Here is a 17,633-nt window from a genome sequence, read left to right as displayed (position 1 = left end):
CGTGGGCTTGTCGTCTTGCTTCCTCCCTTGACGACTGCTTGTTTTACTTCTTCCCTTTTATTTTAATTGCTAGCGGCTGTTGTAGAAGAAGGTTTTCATACATACACCTCTCTTCAGTTTCTCCCTACCGAGTAGAACTCCCCAATCGGCCTGCAGTGCCCCCTTCGCCAGGCACCGAATCGATACATCCTCCATCTTCGCGATTCTAGACAGCTTGTTTCATCGTCTGATGACGTTTTGAAAACCACGATTCTTTCTCGCCATCTCTCAATCCGCACCTGTCTGCTGGTTGTCTCTCTAATACCCCCTACCGAAAATACACATTCTCACAGCAAACATGCCTGACACATCAGGAGCCAACGGCACCAACGGCCGGACGGTGCCTGTTGGTAATGGCAAGGCCACCTACGCCGAGAAGCACAATATCGCAGAACACTTCATTGGAGGCAGCAGGCTGGAAAATGTCTCCCCTAGCAAGGTCAAGGATTTTGTTGCACAACATGACGGACACACTGTCATCACAAACGTAAGTAATTATACGGACTTCATCTGGAGTTGAAGCAGTCAAGCAGGAGCTTCTAAGCTGCGGTTCCAGTTGGTGTAATGCCTGGCCCTTATGGGCATGGGGCAGTCCGAACCTGGGCTTTTCAATTCTACCACGAGTAGCAATTCTGCAGCATGCGCAAATTCCTCCAAGCATGTCTTGCAGCGAAGAACTAACAGAGCCGCTATAATAGGTCTTGATCGCCAACAACGGTATTGCCGCCGTCAAGGAAATTCGATCCGTCCGGAAATGGGCCTACGAAACGTTCGGCGACGAGCGGGCCATTCACTTCACCGTCATGGCTACTCCCGAAGATCTGCAAGCCAATGCAGATTACATCCGAATGGCTGACCACTATGTCGAAGTGCCCGGTGGCACCAACAATCACAATTACGCCAACGTCGAGCTGATTGTGGACATTGCTGAGCGTATGAATGTACATGCTGTCTGGGCTGGTTGGGGTCACGCCTCCGAGAACCCTAAGCTGCCCGAGTCTCTGGCCGCCTCACCGAATAAGATCGTCTTCATTGGCCCTCCAGGGTCTGCCATGCGATCCCTCGGTGATAAAATTTCCTCCACAATTGTTGCTCAGCACGCTTCTGTTCCTTGTATTCCCTGGTCAGGAACTGGTGTCGACGCCGTTGAAATCGACAAGAAGGGTATTGTTACAGTTGCAGACGACATCTACGCCAAGGGCTGTGTGAGATCGTGGCAGGAAGGTTTGGAAAAGGCAAAAGAAATTGGCTTCCCCGTCATGATTAAGGCTTCCGAGGGTGGTGGCGGTAAAGGTATCCGTAAGGCTGTGAGCGAAGAAGGCTTCGAAGCTCTCTACAAGGCCGCGGCCAGCGAAATTCCCGGATCCCCCATCTTCATCATGAAGTTGGCAGGCAATGCCAGGCACTTGGAAGTTCAGCTTCTTGCTGATCAGTACGGAAACAATATTTCTCTTTTTGGCAGAGATTGTTCCGTCCAGCGACGTCATCAGAAGATTATCGAGGAGGCTCCCGTCACCATCGCCAAGCCCGACACCTTCAAGGCCATGGAGGATGCCGCTGTTCGCTTGGGCAAGCTGGTTGGTTACGTTTCTGCTGGTACGGTGGAATACCTGTACTCGCACGCAGACGACAAGTTCTACTTCCTGGAGCTGAACCCCCGTCTCCAAGTCGAGCATCCTACCACCGAAATGGTCAGCGGTGTTAACCTACCGGCTGCCCAGCTTCAGATTGCCATGGGTCTGCCTCTGCATCGCATCCGCGACATTCGAGTCTTGTACGGCGTGGACCCCAGAACCTCGGGTGAGATCGACTTTGAATTCAAGAGCGAGGGCACTGCTCAAGCTCAGCGTCGCCCTACTCCCACTGGCCACACTACTGCTTGCCGTATCACCTCTGAGGATCCTGGTGAGGGTTTCAAGCCCTCCAATGGTGTCATGCATGAGTTGAACTTCCGAAGTAGCTCAAATGTTTGGGGCTACTTCTCCGTCGGTACCCAAGGTGGTATTCACAGTTACTCTGACAGTCAATTTGGTCACATATTTGCCTATGGCGAGAACCGACAGGCTTCCCGGAAACACATGGTTGTTGCCCTCAAGGAATTGAGCATTCGTGGTGACTTCAAGACGACTGTCGAATATCTCATTAAGCTGCTTGAAACTGAGGCCTTTGAGGACAACACCATCTCCACAGGCTGGCTGGATGAGCTCATCTCAAAACGCCTCACGGCTGAGAGACCTGACACAATGTTGGCTGTCGTTTGCGGTGCCATTACCAAGGCTCATATTGCTAGCGAAGCTTGCATAGCCGAGTATCGTGCCGGCCTGGAAAAGGGTCAGGTCTCCTCCAAGGAGATTCTGAAGACAGTCTTCAACATTGACTTCATCTACGAGGGTTTCAGATACAAGTTCACCGCTACTCGTGCTAGTGCTGACAGCTATCACCTCTTCATCAACGGCTCCAAGTGCACTGTCGGCGTTCGCGCCCTCAGTGATGGCGGCCTGCTGATTCTTCTCGACGGTCATAGCCACAATGTCTACTGGAAGGAGGAGGTAGGCGCCACTCGTCTGTCTGTTGATAGCAAGACTTGCTTGCTCGAACAGGAGAACGACCCGACTCAGTTGCGCACCCCCAGTCCTGGCAAACTAGTTCAGTACGCTGTTGAGAATGGTTCCCATGTAAAGGCTGGCCAAACCTATGCTGAAGTCGAGGTAATGAAGATGTACATGCCTTTGGTCGCCCAGGAAGATGGTATTGTTCAGCTCATTAAGCAACCCGGCGCTACTCTCGAAGCCGGCGACATCTTGGGTATTCTGGCCCTGGATGACCCCAGCCGCGTCAAGCAGGCCCAGGCCTTTGTCGACAAGCTGCCTCCGTATGGTGACTCTGTGGTTGTTGGTTCCAAGCCTAGCCAGCGCTTCTCCGTTCTGCGCTCCATCATGTTCAACATCTTGAATGGGTATGATAACTCGGTCATCATGGCTTCCGCTCTCAAGGAGCTCATTGAAGTCCTCCGCAACCCTGAGCTTCCCTACAGCGAGTGGAATGCTCAGTTTTCAGCTCTGCACGCCCGCATGCCTCAGAAGCTAGATGCACAATTTGCTCAAATTGTTGAGCGAGCCAAGTCTCGCCACGCCGACTTCCCAGCCAAGGCTCTGCAGAAAGCATTCCAAAAGTTCCTTGAAGAGGGCCTCCCCGCAAACGACGCTGAAACCTTGAAGACGACTCTCGCTCCCCTGTCTGAAGTTCTCGATGCTTATTCTGAGGGCTCAAAGGTTCATGAGCTCAACTTCATCCAGTCCTTGATCGAGGCGTATGTTGATGTTGAAAAGTTGTTCCTCAGCCAAGCTCAAGAGGACAGCGTTATTCTCAGACTTCGTGACCAGAACAAGGATAATCTTGCCAAGGTTGTGCAGACAGTCCTCTCGCACAGTCGTGTCAGTGCCAAGAGTTCACTCATCCTTGCTATTCTCGATGAATACCGCCCCAACAAGCCTAACGTTGGTAACATAAGCAAGTACTTGCGTGAGCCCCTGCGCAAGCTGACTGAGCTCTCATCTCGTTCTACTTCCAAGGTATCTCTCAAGGCTCGTGAGATCATGATCCAGTGCTCTCTTCCTTCGCTTGAGGAGCGTACTGCTCAGATGGAGCATATCCTGCGATCATCAGTCATTGAGTCTCGCTACGGAGAGAGTGGTTGGGACCACCGTGAGCCGAACCTCGATGTCATCAAGGAAGTTGTCGACTCCAAGTACACTGTCTTCGACGTCCTTCCTCTCTTCTTTGCCCACGAGGACCCCTGGGTGGGGCTGGCTGCCCTGGAAGTCTATGTTCGCCGGGCCTACCGTGCCTACATATTGAAGCAGATTGACTATCACAATGACGAGACTGACTCTCCCCAATTCGTCTCTTGGGATTTCCAGCTGCGTAAGATTGGCCAGTCCGAGTTTGGTCTTCCGCTGCAGTCCGCTGCCCCTTCTACTCCAGGTACGCCTGGCGTTCCGGATATGAACGTCAAGCGCATTTACTCCATCAGCGACATGTCTTACCTGACCAGCAAGTGGGACGAGGAGCCTACTCGGAAAGGAATCATTATTCCATGCAAGTACCTCGATGATGCTGAAGAGCTTCTCCAGAAGGCCCTCGAGACGCTGGCCTTCCACAACAAGCAGAATCGCCAGCATAATGCCACTGCCATTCTCAAAGACCTCAGCGGCAAGCGCAAGCCGTTCAATTCAGTTCAGAAAGATGTCAAGACTGACGACGAGCTGTCTGCCGTCCTCAATGTTGCTGTCCGCGATGCCGAGAGCAACGACGACAAAGAACTCTTGACCCGCATCAAGCCCATCGTGGAGCAATTCCGAAGCGAGTTATTGGTCCGTGGTGTGCGTCGCCTGACATTCATCTGCGGTCACGGTGACGGTTCTTATCCCGGTTACTTCACTTTCCGAGGCCCTGAGTATCTTGAGGATGACAGTATTCGTCACAGCGAACCCGCTCTTGCATTCCAGCTTGAGCTGGGCCGTCTTGCCAAATTCCACATCAAGCCCGTATTTACTGAGAACAAAAATATCCACGTGTACGAGGCGATTGGTAAGGCTGTCGACACTGACAAGCGATACTTTACCCGTGCTGTCATCCGTCCTGGTCGTCTTCGCGACGAGATTCCTACTGCCGAGTATCTCATCTCCGAGGCTGACCGCGTCATTAATGACATCTTTGATGCTCTTGAGATTATTGGCAACAACTCTTCTGATCTTAACCACATCTTCATGAACTTTACCCCCGTGTTCCAACTCGACCCCAAGGCTGTTGAACAGAGTCTGCAAGGATTCTTGGATCGTTTTGGGGCCCGTGGCTGGCGACTGCGTGTTGCCCAGGTGGAAATCCGTATTATTTGCACGGATCCCCAGACCAGCACTCCCTACCCACTTCGTGTCGTCATCACCAATACTTCTGGCTATGTCGTGGACGTCGATATGTATGCCGAGCGAAAATCGGAGAAGGGCGAGTGGGTTTTCCACAGTATCGGTGGTACCAGCGAAAAGGGACCCCTTCATTTGCTCCCCGTCAACACGGCGTATGGAACCAAGAATGCTCTACAGCCTAAGCGATACAAGGCTCACCTCATGGGAACTCAGTACGTCTATGATTTCCCTGAGCTCTTCCGTCAGGCTATCCAGAACACCTGGGCCAAGGCTGTCAAAGACCAGCCTGCTCTGGCTTCCCAGCAGCCCAAGGTTGGCGACTGCGCATCCTACACCGAACTTGTTCTCGATGACAAGGACACGCTTCAGGAGGTCAACCGTGAGCCTGGCACCAACGCTTGCGGTATGGTCGGTTGGATCTTCAAAGCTCGCACGCCCGAGTACCCTACCGGTCGCCGGTTCATTGTCGTCGCTAACGACATTACTTACAACATTGGTTCCTTTGGTCCCAAGGAGGACAACTTCTTCAACAAGTGCACCGAGTTGGCTCGCAAGCTTGGCATTCCACGCATCTATCTGTCTGCTAACTCTGGTGCCCGCCTGGGTCTTGCTAATGAGTTGATGCCCTTCTTCAAGGTCGCATGGAATGATCCTGCCAAGCAGGACGCCGGCTTCCGCTACTTGTATTTGGACGAGAAGACCAAAGAGAACTTCAAAGACGATGTCATCACAGAGGAGGTTACCGAAGATGGTGAGAAACGCCACAAGATTGTCACCATTGTCGGACGGGAGGATGGTCTTGGTGTTGAATGTCTCAGAGGATCCGGCCTCATCGCCGGTGCCACCAGCCGTGCTTACAATGACATTTTCACCGTGACCTTGGTCACCTGCCGATCAGTTGGTAAGTTACATTACACTGTTTTTGATTTTTCTTATAGGTCCCTGGCCTAACACTACCATAGGTATCGGTGCCTACCTAGTCCGTCTTGGCCAGCGTGCCGTCCAGATTGAGGGCCAGCCCATCATCTTGACCGGTGCCCCGGCTTTGAACAACTTGCTTGGTCGTGAGGTGTATACTTCTAACCTGCAGCTCGGAGGTACTCAAATCATGTACCGCAATGGCGTTTCTCACATGACTGCCAACGATGATTTTGCTGGTGTTTCTCGTATCGTCGAGTGGATGTCATTTGTGCCCGAGAAGCGCAACGGGCCCATCCCTGTCAGCCCCAGTTCTGACTCCTGGGACCGTGACGTTGTTTACTGTCCACCCCAGAAACAGGCCTTTGATGTTCGCTGGATGATTTCCGGCAAGCGTGACGAAGACGGCAGCTTCCAGAGCGGCCTGTTTGATAAGGACTCCTTTGTCGAGACCCTTGGCGGCTGGGCACGAACTGTTGTTGTCGGCCGTGCTCGTCTTGGCGGCATCCCCATGGGCGTCATCGCGGTTGAGACTCGCTCTGTTGAGAACATTACTCCCGCCGATCCCGCCAACCCCGACTCTATCGAGCAAGTCACCAATGAGGCTGGTGGTGTCTGGTACCCCAACTCGGCTTTCAAGACGGCGCAGGCCATTAATGACTTTAATTATGGTGAGCAGTTGCCATTGATGATTCTGGCTAACTGGAGAGGGTTCTCTGGTGGTCAGCGAGACATGTACAATGAAGTCCTCAAGTACGGTTCGTTCATCGTCGACGCACTCGTCAAGTACGAGCAGCCCATCTTCGTGTACATCCCACCATTTGGTGAGCTCCGTGGCGGATCTTGGGTCGTCGTTGATCCCACCATTAACCCTGTTGCCATGGAGATGTACGCCGATGTTGAGGCCCGCGGTGGTGTTCTCGAACCCGAGGGTATCATTGGTATCAAGTACCGCAAGGAAAAGCAGCTCGAGACCATGGCCCGCATGGACACCACCTATGCCAACCTGAAGAAGCAGCTCGAGAACAGCGACTTGACTCCCGAGGAAGCCGCTGAGATCAAGAAGAAGGTCGTTGTTCGGGAGAAGGAGCTGCTACCAGTCTACGCCCAGATTGCTGTGCAGTTTGCCGACCTGCACGACCGCGCTGGACGCATGAAGGCCAAGGGCACGATTCGCGACTCACTGGAGTGGGTCAATTCCCGGCGATACTTCTACTGGCGTCTGCGTCGCCGTCTGAACGAGGAGTATATCCTCCGACGCATGGCCAGCAGCGTTTTGTCGTCATCCCGCGACTCCAGCCCTTCCAAGGGCACTGATCTGCGAGCTGGCCACCTGCACCTGCTGCAAAGCTGGTCCGGCATTGTCAACTTTGACACCAGTGATAGAGAAGTTGCCGAGTGGTACGAGAAGGAGAGAAAGACTATTGGAGAGAAGGTTGATGCCCTCAAGGCAGAGCACCTTTCGGCGGAAGTTGCTGAGGTGGTCCGCACGCAGAAGGCTGCGGGGTGGAAGGGTGTTCGCGAGGTACTGAGAGTCATGCCCGTTGAGGAGCGGGAGGCGATTCTCAAGTACCTCAAGGAATAACCAAAAAGCCTGGAGGAACAAAGGAGGGAATCACTCTACAAAGGAAAATGATGTTTGGAGGAGCATTATTTCCCTGTTTATTTGGCCTTGTTTTTTTGTCTCTTTAATGTCTGAACTCGGCACATATACATATTAAGGAGTGTAATGACGTTTGGCGTTGGGCTGTCGTCAATGTATTAACTAGATATGCTGTAATTACGAACCCATGTTTAAAATGGAAAGTTTTTGTCACACCGTGCGTATGTACATTGTGCATAGATGCTGCGCGTGTCGCAATTAGCCATGTCTTTTGGCGAGTGAAATTTGGGTTGTCATTGTCCGTATGTTGGAAGAGACCGTGTCTGTCTGCCTGAGCAACTGCACCCCCAGCACCCCCAGGCCAGACCATTTTATAGTACAGCATTATTACATCTTGTATTGTACACGCGCCGCGTCCACCCGCTTATGTTATCGTGAGTGCCGTCCATGTATATATATATATGTATGTATATGTTTCCCGGGTTGATTCCGCGCCCAATTGGCCATGCCACCGTGCATATTCTAGACCTTGTTCGGTTTTTCGGCGGTTTGGTAAATGCCATGAAATAAGTAAAAAAGAAGTTGAATTTTGCCATCCCGGGCCGGGGTTGGTTACTCGGAGACCCGGGTGTTGAGCTGGACGCCGTGCCAGGCGCGCATGACGTCGCCCAGGGCGGCGTTGACCATGCGCTGCTGCTTGAGCATGGTGGCGCCCTTGAAGGCCGGGGAGGCGATGTCGATGGCGTACATGCTGCCGCAGCCGCCGGAGACGTCGCGCACCAGGAGCTCGGTGGGCTGGAGCTTGGCGCGGAGGAGGTCGGCGATGGCGGACTCGGCGGGCGTCATGGACGGCTGCTCCTGCGAGGCGGCGGTTGCGGTCGAGGAGGAGAATCTGAATCTGGGACTGGGCTGCGGCGGGAGGAGCAGCAGCCGGCGGCTGGCTGCGCGCCAGGGTTGGCGGATCATGGTTGCTTGCTGTGGTTGAGGGGATGAGGGTTTGGTGATGGGCGGGCTTGGTGGTGGAGTTGTGCGAGTGAGCTGGGGCGGATTATTCAGCGGGCCGGGGATTTGCCGGGCCGGACTGGGTGCATCGTCACTGGAGGGGTTGCGGTTGAGATGGATGATGTCGTGGAGATGTTGCGTTGGGGCCTTTGTGGTGGTGAGGTGCTGGTGCTGGTGGTCTGGGGAGCATTGCCGTTGAGATGTCTGATGTGTCGGAGCGGTTGGGTGGAAGTTCTGGGAGTGTATGCAGACTCGTCCTGGGGTGGTCTCACTTTGGCCTGTCAATGGCGGACAAGTGGCATTTCTAGTGTGAATTCTAGAAATAATAACCTAAAGTCTCTGTATTGCCCATGTCCGATGCAAGGTCTACTTTAATACGTGGACGTGCCTGCGAGCCATTGTCTTGTGGTGTGTGTCCGCGATATGACGACTCACCATGATGTCTGACGGGTGGAGATGGCTGTTAACTAAAGTAGTAACATCTAGGAGATTGTTAGACCAAAGCCGTGACTTTAATTCTTTGAATGCCTATCTAAAGTCGTATGTTCGAATCACAGGCCATGACATTGCAGTCGAATGCTACGGCAAGCTAATGTCCCCCCGCTTATATTTTTCTGCTCTTATTCTTCATCCACACTTACTTGACCCTCTTGGTCTGGACAATACATAAGCCATTGTGGGTTGACATACACCCTTCTAGATATATACAACTTCTTTCAAGTCGGACGCCTGTCACAAGGTGATATCGCCTTGATATCCGGTCTTTCCTTATGCTAATGTCTATTAAGGTATGATGATGACTGCTCGCTAACGAATTATCTGTGGTCGCCATGTCCCAGAGGCAACATTAAGTGTTATGCACGCCGCCAGTGCCTCCTTTTGTCTGATTCCATATCTGTACCCTATTATTCATGGGCGAGACCCCTTTCGCTCATTCGGAGCCAAGACTTGTCCTCCAGAAGACACATCCCGCTCTTCCGTCTTCTCATTCGCAACCGGTGATGTGTGGGACGAGTCTACGTCCGTAGAGCTATCAACCTCTGACGAGCTCTGGATAGCAAAGTCCGTCGCATTAGCCTCTTCGTCCTCGACGCGATTCTTTTCCTTGGTGTTGGTCGGCGCAAACTTGCTCCGAATGCGAATCGGCTTGCCGTACTTGTAGAAGACGAACGGGACAACGGCGAGAAGAGTCGCAACGCCGGCCACAAGGCTGCCGCCGCCGCCAATACCGAGCGCATGAAACATCTGCGACGTATAAAGTGGAGCGGCGGCCCCCGAGGCCGATCTGGCAATTGTATTGGCGGCGATGGCGGACGCAGCGTACATGAGATACACGTCGACGAGGTAGTTGAGGTATGCGACGAAGATGAGCAGCATAAAGGTGGAGAGCAGGCCGCCCGCAATGGTCGGCACAATCCAGTGTACGGAGCTGAAATCGCTGTCAGTCTCTGGTCGGAATGAAATCAGGCGGATTGTAGGCAAACATACTTGAATTCAGCTGTCCAGGAGAACCAGAACATGGCTGCTGCGAACCCAATACCGCCGACCATGGCCAGGGGCAGACGATCCTCGGGTTCCATGTCGTCGGCCTTGATCTCACCCCGTTCAATCTTCTTGCTGCGGCGCCTGGTATCAAAGAGGACGATACTGCCGCCAAGAATGGCGCCGACAACCGTCCCGATGAGCGGCAGCTCTCCTACGCCAGAGTTCCATCCACGCCTCTCCTGGAAGACAATCGGATAGATGGAGAATAACATGTACAAAAGAGTATATATAACAGCCAGGTAGATGGCGCACAGCAACGAGATGGGGTCAAAGAGAATGACCCAGGGCCTCGTCAGCGCAACGCCAAAGACGCTCGTGATGGACCGATCCTGCTTCTCGGCTGGCGCCTTTACGTTTTCGTACCCGGGAATCTTGGCCTTGCGGGCTCGCTTCGCCTTGTGAAGAAGGATAGTGGGCGCGTGAGTCTCGGGAATGGTCAGCATGATCAGCCATGTTCCGGCGCCTAACCAGATGAGCACGTAAAACGCCCAGTGCCAGTCCTTCTTGAGCTCCAGGAAGCCAGCGACGACGGGGCCCAGCGCGGGGCCGATCCATACCATGGTCGAGAAGAGCGCCATGGCATTTGCGCGCTCGAGGGGGCTCCAGATGTCGGCCAGCACGCCCGGCGCGTTGCTCAGGGGCGCCGAGACGAGGGTCCCCGTGAGGAATCGACCGACGAGGAGGCTGCCAAAGTTGGGGGCGAAGGCGCACAGGAAGTTGAAGGCAATGTACATGGTGAAGGAGATATAAAAGATCCATCGTCGACCGTACAGCTCGCTCAACGGGGCGAAGAGGAGCGGGCCGGCGCAGTACCCCAGGAGAAAGAGGGTGACTGTGAGGGCAGCCGCCTCTGTTGAGATGCCAAAGTCTTTGGCGATGGAGGGGATACATCCGCTGGGGGCGCTCGACGCAAAGGTAGCGTTCATGACGAGTATGACGGCGCTTATGGTGACGGTGATGCGCCGCGGCGTGGACCAGTTTTGGGGGTTTTCGATATCATCGGGCTTGAAGGCGAGGAAACCGGCATCGTCGAGGAACGGCGGCTCCGTATGGTCGAGGTCTCTTGTCCGGTAGGGTTTGTTGACTGGCCGGGAGAGAAGGCGAGTGAGGCCAGTCATGACGGCGGTTGGTTGCCCACTGGTGAATGTTTCTTGGCTACCTTGTGTGAAGACCAAGTAGCAGCCTCAAGGGACCGGTTGGGCTTATCTTTTGATACGTGGACGGCGTATGGCGGCAGCGCTCGCTATGCAGGAGTTTTTCAAACAAGGTCCATCGGCGAAAGGCAACTCTAGGAAGTCCAAGAGGAACATTTTTGAGAAACAATGACGTGGGAGGGAGGGGCGCCCGACTCGAAATATAATGATGCAAAATGTAGATGGATTACATATCACATCACATCGACTCCAGAGCCATACACCCACCATCTAGTCTTGTTTAGAAGAACGACGCTCCCTCCTCCCTTCCCCAGACTCGTCATGGCAACTTACGTGGGTCGAATCGTGCGCATCGGCTTTTCGCGTTTACGGAAAACTCGGGGATAAGCAGGCTCTAAACACCAAGCCCACGGAACAATGCGCCACTGGAAATGGATTGCGCCATTGACCAATGACTAGCGCTGGGTTGCTACGCTTGACGTCAGGAGATGGGAGGCTAGGCCTTCACACCATCGGGCGACCTTGATTGTTTCCGTGCCCAAGTCGGTGCCGTGTTCGCCTCCAAGGCGAGTTGAGTCTGTCACGCATCCTGGGCTCCCACTCAAAGAACCTGGGTAGGCTTTGGGCGGCTGATAGGAGATGTACTGGATTCTATATAATTTCGCATTAATAAGCCGCACGCTTCATGTGTACGGGGGACAACATGGAAGAAACAAAGGACGTCGTGATGTGTGCGTGCCGCGGTGGCTTGAAAAGGGCGGACACTGGACGGGCGTATTTGTCCGTTTTCCGCGGACTGGCGGCACTGAAGCCGTGTCGAGGCAATCAAAGGCAAAGGGCGTATAATACCCTCGGGGCTCACGCTCGGCACCGAGAATGTGAATTTGTTGCATGTGGTCGCGGCTGCGCTGACAGTTTATACGTTGATTGTTATCCCGCAGCTGCTGTTGTAGGGCCGTTCCATGTTGGGTTTGACTGACGAACAATGCAGAAGACGCAGCGATGGCGGCCCTTGATTTATATTCTCGACATCAAGACTAGAAGTAACTCTTTTTGGCTGTTGATTCCGACACTGACCATGTTGAATGGTACGGCGAAATACATTCCTGCCTTTTACACAATCCGATCTCGCCATGCCGTAAACAAGAAGGCTTAGCACACAGTCTGTCGCAGAATGTATTTGCCCACGAAGAAGTATACACCACGGTAGCTAGATACCTGATCTGGCTAAATACTTTTTACCTCCGTACTGGCCCCCTACTAATACATGCGAAGCAGAAAATTTCTGGCCACATGGATTCTGTGCCAAAGCTGTCCCTTTGAAGCCCCAATGGTGGATGACATTCGAGCCGCTGACGAAACCTGCCATGGCAGTGGTTGAAAGCGGCTCGACCAGAGCTACAGAAGCGAACACACTTGCAATGGATGCGAAACCTCCAAGACTGGTGCCCGTCAAGGCAATTGTGGTGGGATCATCAGATACCAGCATAGTACATCAGTGTCGAGGGTGAAGACGGTGGACACGATGATGACTCCTGGGTCTGTGGCAGAATAAAAGTTTCCCGGCAAGAAATCTACCCCAAGCGAGACTTAAGTCGGGTCGGTGCCTTACGGTCCTCGCTCACAAGATCCGTACAGCCGTCTGGTAGTGATATTAATTTCGACATCAAGACGATGCACGGCTGCCGAAAGTCCTGTAGCACGATCTACCAGGCCACCGAGCATGTCCTTGGAAAGCTTAGCTGCGACTTTGTTCCTTCTGAGAGCAGCGCTTTGATAGGATCCGAGAGTCTTGCGAGAGATGGATCTTGATGAAGATGGAGACTGCTGCAAAACAAATGAACCTGGCACTTGGAGTATAAGTTCTCACGGTCGACCCAGATCAGTTCCCGGCATTTATATGACGAATTGTCCGACATGTACATTGAGAATTCCAAGTCCATCATCTCAGATGAAACACCCAAAGAAGCTCGTTTGGCCTTGGAACACTCTGTACTAAATAGACTTGAATCCGGTTTGCGACTCATGTCTCCATTCATGCCCTTCGTGACCGAAGAGCGTTGGCAGCGGCTACCACGCAGCCCAGGCGGCAACACAAGCTCCATCATGATCTAACGTCTAAAGTGGCCCATGAGCTTGTGCTGGGCTGCTCGAAAGCCATCAGCCTGCTCTTGGCGGACTACGCCGCTCAGTAGCAAGGCAGAGCTAAGCAAAGTACAGGAGAAAGAGGCCACTGATGCTATGCAGTTAGCTGACAGCAAGAAGCGGCATGCTGAGACCAAATTGCGGGCATTACAAGAGACCGTTGCCATGTCTGATAAAGATGAGGGTTTGGGTTAGGCGCGGTTTTGCTGGCTGGAAGTATGTATATAGTAGTACATACTCATAATATACTCAGCAAATGGCCTCTTGGATTGGAACACGACTCTTGTTCGATTTTATACTAGGGTCTCTGACTGGACCGGAAGACGAGTTTCGGCCACCGGAGGTTTACGCCGGCCACATACTCCGACCTCCATGGAACATCGGCCAGAAGAGTCCGTCTTGCCCGGAAGAGTCGGGACGGCTGCCGGCGATTGGACGCCACGGTCGCCTCTGGACACCTTCTAGCCCTGTAGTCAGGAAATCAAGTCTTCCAGTGTCGTGACAGGCTCTCTAGCTAGCCAGCCCTCAATATTGTAGATACTGATAGCTACCAGAGCTGCAGGTGACTGCCTAGGTCCTGATGATATAGGCCAAACTCGTAGTGCCCACTGCGTAATGGCCAATCCGCAAGCTAAATCATGATTGCAGACTTCAGTAAAGCCTTTCAAGGCTCTTCCCCGTCGTCATTGCAGCGACAATCTCATCGCACACCTCCTCTCCGCCGGCAACCCATCTCTGACCTCGTCATCCAACACCTTTCTCAAAGCAGTCGTCACTTCGCCGTCGTCCAGTGTCACAAACCCAATTGACTTGTAAAATTTCTCGTTCCACGGGACATTGCGAAATGTAGTCAGTGTCACAAACGGAAGCTGTTGCTCGACTGCCCACTTCTTTGCCTGGGCCATCAGGGCTCGACCGATGCCCTTTCCCTGATGGTCTTTGTCCACTGACATTTCCCAAATGTGCAGGTTGCCATCGAGGATTTCGCCGTTGAGGAAACCAACTGGGACCTCTTCCGGGGTTAGGCCAGCGTCAACCGCCACCCAGGCGACGCCCTGCGCAATGAGGGTGAGGTGGCGCTCTACCGATTGGCCCGAGTCGTCGGCGATCCATGCGAGATCCTGGATCTGGCGAAAAGCTTGGCCGGCGGATCGTTCTACAGCGGGGAGAAGAGGCGCATCGGCGCGCGTCGCCGGGCGCACGGTGAGCATGCTTGGTGGTGGTTCTCGGCGACGCTGCGTCCCGTGGGGAGACGAAGGGGAACCCGACAGATGTGGTGCGGATTGGATGGCTGAATTGTTTTTCTGCACGTGCCTGGCCTGGCCAAGTTGCATGCGCGTGCTTGCATTGCATATCTTGCGCTTGGCGGCAACTGCGGCGGCTAGCGGGAAGCCTGAATCGCGGCGGAGCAAAACCGAGCTGGTTCGCAATATCTGGCCAGCACTTCATGGCCAGGGGCCCGGATCGAGGAGCCGGTGCTTCCAGCTGTCTGACCTGGAGGCGGGCTGTGCAAGCTCAAGCTTCCCCGGCCTGGCCATGATAAATCTGCACATGGACAAGGCATCTCCCAGGCTCACTTGACCCCCTGCTGCGTACTTGGAAGCTCGAAAACCGCACACTCCTCAGTTTGAGGTGTCGGTTGCAGTCCGCACATGGCCCGCCAACGCTTCTTTGCTACGCGGCTCTGCTATCTGAACGTTTTTCTAGCTATTGCTTCGCGGTGCCTGCTGGTGCTTTCAGAGCCGATACTCCAAAAGTCGACCTCGTCGATCCTCGCCGGGCCAAACCGCACCGTGCCGGATTATGTCAAGCGCTACGGTACGAGTCCACCTGATTATGAGCCAGGGCAACATTGAATGTCTCAATCAAGGCTCAGATGCTGTTGCCCTCTGCCCTTGCTTCCTTGCGTTCGAATCAAGGCTAACAATGGCAATCCGTGAGAACAGCGCCGCTTGTCTGGTTACACTCGGAGGACCCGTTCCGGCCCGCAGACCTTCTCCAACATATCCGTCACACTACGCCCACGGCTAATCAAGAGCCCGTCTCTGACCTGCCAGATCTCGACCTGAATAATCTCGCTCTGCTGAACAACGTGAGTAGTGGGCAGGTTGCCCTGACGTCCAATGACGACGTCACAGCTTTGCCCGACTGGCTCCTCGGCCAACTCCCCGATGCGTCGGGGAGGATCGTCAACGCTACCCCCTGCGTTGTGATTCTTGTTGAACAGAGCCCCCGAGACGTCGATGCCTTCTTTTTCTACTTTTACTCGTACGACCGAGGCGCGAATATCACACAGGTATTGGAGCCGCTTAACCGCTTAATAGAGGACACTGAGCACGGGATGCATTTTGGAGATCATGTCGGGGACTGGTGAGCTTGCGTTGTGTCTATAATACTCCACCAGTTGTTCTGATGAGTCGTTTTAAAGGGAGCATAATATGATCCGTTTCCGCGACGGCAAGCCCAATGGCATCTACTACAGTCAACACTCGGGCGGCGCTGCGTATGACTGGGATCATGCAGACCTTTCCATGAAGGACGGGCGGGTGCGTAAACCGTAGCAGCCTGCAAGCCTGACGGATCTCGTCTAACTGTCTTCTGTAGCCTCTTGTCTTTAGCGCATACGGCTCGCACGCAAACTACGCATCATCCGGGTTGGTGGCACTCCCTCCGCGCGGCCCAAGGCTATTGATTCCCCATCTCTCTGGCGACGCCTAGCTCTAATCATTCCCGTGTAGTGATCAAATTCATGATACAGTACTGGTGGATTACTGCGATGCCGGCCAACTCTGGGACCCGACCCTCTCGGCGTATTTCTACCACCTCGAACCTACCAATTTCACTTTAACGCGCCTATTTCCTTCTGCGACCGCGCTCCCCGCCACGCCGGATCTCACCTCTTTCTTCTACTTCACCGGCATCTGGGGCGATGCCCAATATCCAGATGACCATCCTCTCCAAAAGACCGTGCCCTACTTTGGCCTCAAGCGCTTTGTATCCGGGCCACAGGGCCCGATTGTTAAGCAGCTCGTGCGCAAGGGACTGTTTCCCGACCAACGCGAGAGGAAGCCGTGGCCACAGTGGGCTGTGGGCATCTTCATGTCATGGTACCCTTGCTGTATACGCGGGTGGAGGAAATGGGTATCTTGTACAGCGGTTATAGGACTTGTGGTATTGGTGGCATTGGGGGTCAGGCACACGGTGAAAAGTTATAGAAGGAAAGGATACAAAAGGATAGAGTCGGACATACCCTTAGAGGACTTGAGTGAACGTCAAAGATTATAGATTTTCTGCATCACACGCCAGCTGGCCTAGGGCGATAGGGGCAAATGCTGTCAATCCCTTAAAGTGCACGTCCTAACTGCCACTTGCAAACGTACACGGTGGCTACGGATGACGAAGCCGGCATAGGGACTAGAGGGGGATGATGTTTGGGTGACGATCACAGGACACGACATAATTCATCTGGTGTGTTCCTGTATCTGTCGGAACAGTTCGCCTCGCCACCGACTTGATAAACAGCGGCTGGTTGCACGACACGCATACCGCATGCCAGACGAATGAGTTCGCTGGCGAACTGAAGCAGGTACTCGCCATTGCCGAGTTGAAGCTATTTGACTGCCGTCATGTGTTCAGCGCGCCAAGTAATAGAGGCAAGAACGCTGTTTGGCTATCTGGTAGCAGGATATCATGACGGTTGGCCGGAAGGCGAATCTCGTCTTGGCATGATACCTTGCCTGCGAATAACGCAAACAGTGGCGCTCACGACGAGGTCTCTTTTCTCTCTCGGACTCGACGATGAATCGCCACAAAGCCACATGATCCTAACCGAGTCACTTCTGGGGACATCGTGTCTGGTCGTCAGTTTTCGAGCGTCAATGCATACCGAACGCATCAGTTTAAAATGTCACTCCACGAGATCGTCACAGACCCAGCCCGACGTTGCTGCTGGTGTAGGTGTCTCTGGTGTCGACGATCACAGCATGTGTCAAGGCGAGGTGCATGAAGCAACTAAACGCCAACCTAGAGTATACCAGCGTCTACCGGCTCGTGAAGCTTGTATAAATGACTAGCTTTAACGTCACGGAACGGAATGAGAGTACCTAGGTAGTTGCGGCGCCCACGCTGGCCGGCAAAGGCCAAAAGGTGGTCGCCTGGTACTCGGCCAATCCGTTAGCATGCACAATTGTACAATGTCGAGTGCTGCTCCTTGTATATAGGCCGCGTTAACCAAGCACAAGAGGTTTCAATGCGCAATTTGCAAGCTGCGCCAATCAATTCTAAAGGGTCAACCTATACAGT

At 53.6% G+C, this 17,633-nt stretch overlaps 5 protein-coding genes across 5 annotated transcripts; 2 read left to right on the top strand and 3 right to left on the bottom strand.

Moving 5' to 3' along the window:
* Positions 1 to 337: 337 nt before the first annotated feature.
* cut6 (Acetyl-CoA carboxylase) lies at positions 338 to 7,467 on the top strand (the record flags this gene model as incomplete). Its single annotated transcript, XM_014693405.1, has 3 exons — positions 338 to 526; positions 738 to 5,865; positions 5,927 to 7,467. 3 exons carry the CDS (start codon positions 338 to 340, stop codon positions 7,465 to 7,467), a joined length of 6,858 nt encoding a protein of 2,285 aa, XP_014548891.1.
* A 630-nt stretch (positions 7,468 to 8,097) lies between these two features.
* BOL3 (BolA-like protein 3) lies at positions 8,098 to 8,451 on the bottom strand (the record flags this gene model as incomplete). The annotated part of the gene is made up of 1 exon (XM_014693406.1): positions 8,098 to 8,451. One exon carries the CDS (start codon positions 8,449 to 8,451, stop codon positions 8,098 to 8,100), a length of 354 nt encoding a protein of 117 aa, XP_014548892.1.
* Positions 8,452 to 9,396: 945 nt separating this feature from the next.
* Positions 9,397 to 11,150, bottom strand: FUBT (Efflux pump; the record flags this gene model as incomplete). Its single annotated transcript, XM_014693407.1, has 2 exons — positions 9,397 to 9,916; positions 9,976 to 11,150. 2 exons carry the CDS (start codon positions 11,148 to 11,150, stop codon positions 9,397 to 9,399), a joined length of 1,695 nt encoding a protein of 564 aa, XP_014548893.1.
* A 2,864-nt stretch (positions 11,151 to 14,014) lies between these two features.
* Actl (Acetyltransferase) lies at positions 14,015 to 14,542 on the bottom strand (the record flags this gene model as incomplete). The annotated part of the gene is made up of 1 exon (XM_014693408.1): positions 14,015 to 14,542. The coding sequence occupies one exon, from the start codon at positions 14,540 to 14,542 to the stop codon at positions 14,015 to 14,017; it is 528 nt and encodes a 175-aa protein (XP_014548894.1).
* Positions 14,543 to 14,983: 441 nt separating this feature from the next.
* On the top strand, positions 14,984 to 16,546 carry G6M90_00g016330 (uncharacterized protein; the record flags this gene model as incomplete). The annotated part of the gene is made up of 6 exons (XM_014693409.1): positions 14,984 to 15,149; positions 15,278 to 15,701; positions 15,760 to 15,877; positions 15,936 to 15,985; positions 16,070 to 16,438; positions 16,495 to 16,546. 6 exons carry the CDS (start codon positions 14,984 to 14,986, stop codon positions 16,544 to 16,546), a joined length of 1,179 nt encoding a protein of 392 aa, XP_014548895.1.
* Between the last annotated feature and the right edge of the window lie 1,087 nt (positions 16,547 to 17,633).

This window comes from Metarhizium brunneum, chromosome 1 (genome assembly GCF_013426205.1).
Source record: "Metarhizium brunneum chromosome 1, complete sequence".
Taxonomy (NCBI): domain Eukaryota; kingdom Fungi; phylum Ascomycota; class Sordariomycetes; order Hypocreales; family Clavicipitaceae; genus Metarhizium; species Metarhizium brunneum.
Note: the sequence above shows the minus strand (reverse complement) of the source record. Positions and strands in the feature narration are given on the sequence as shown.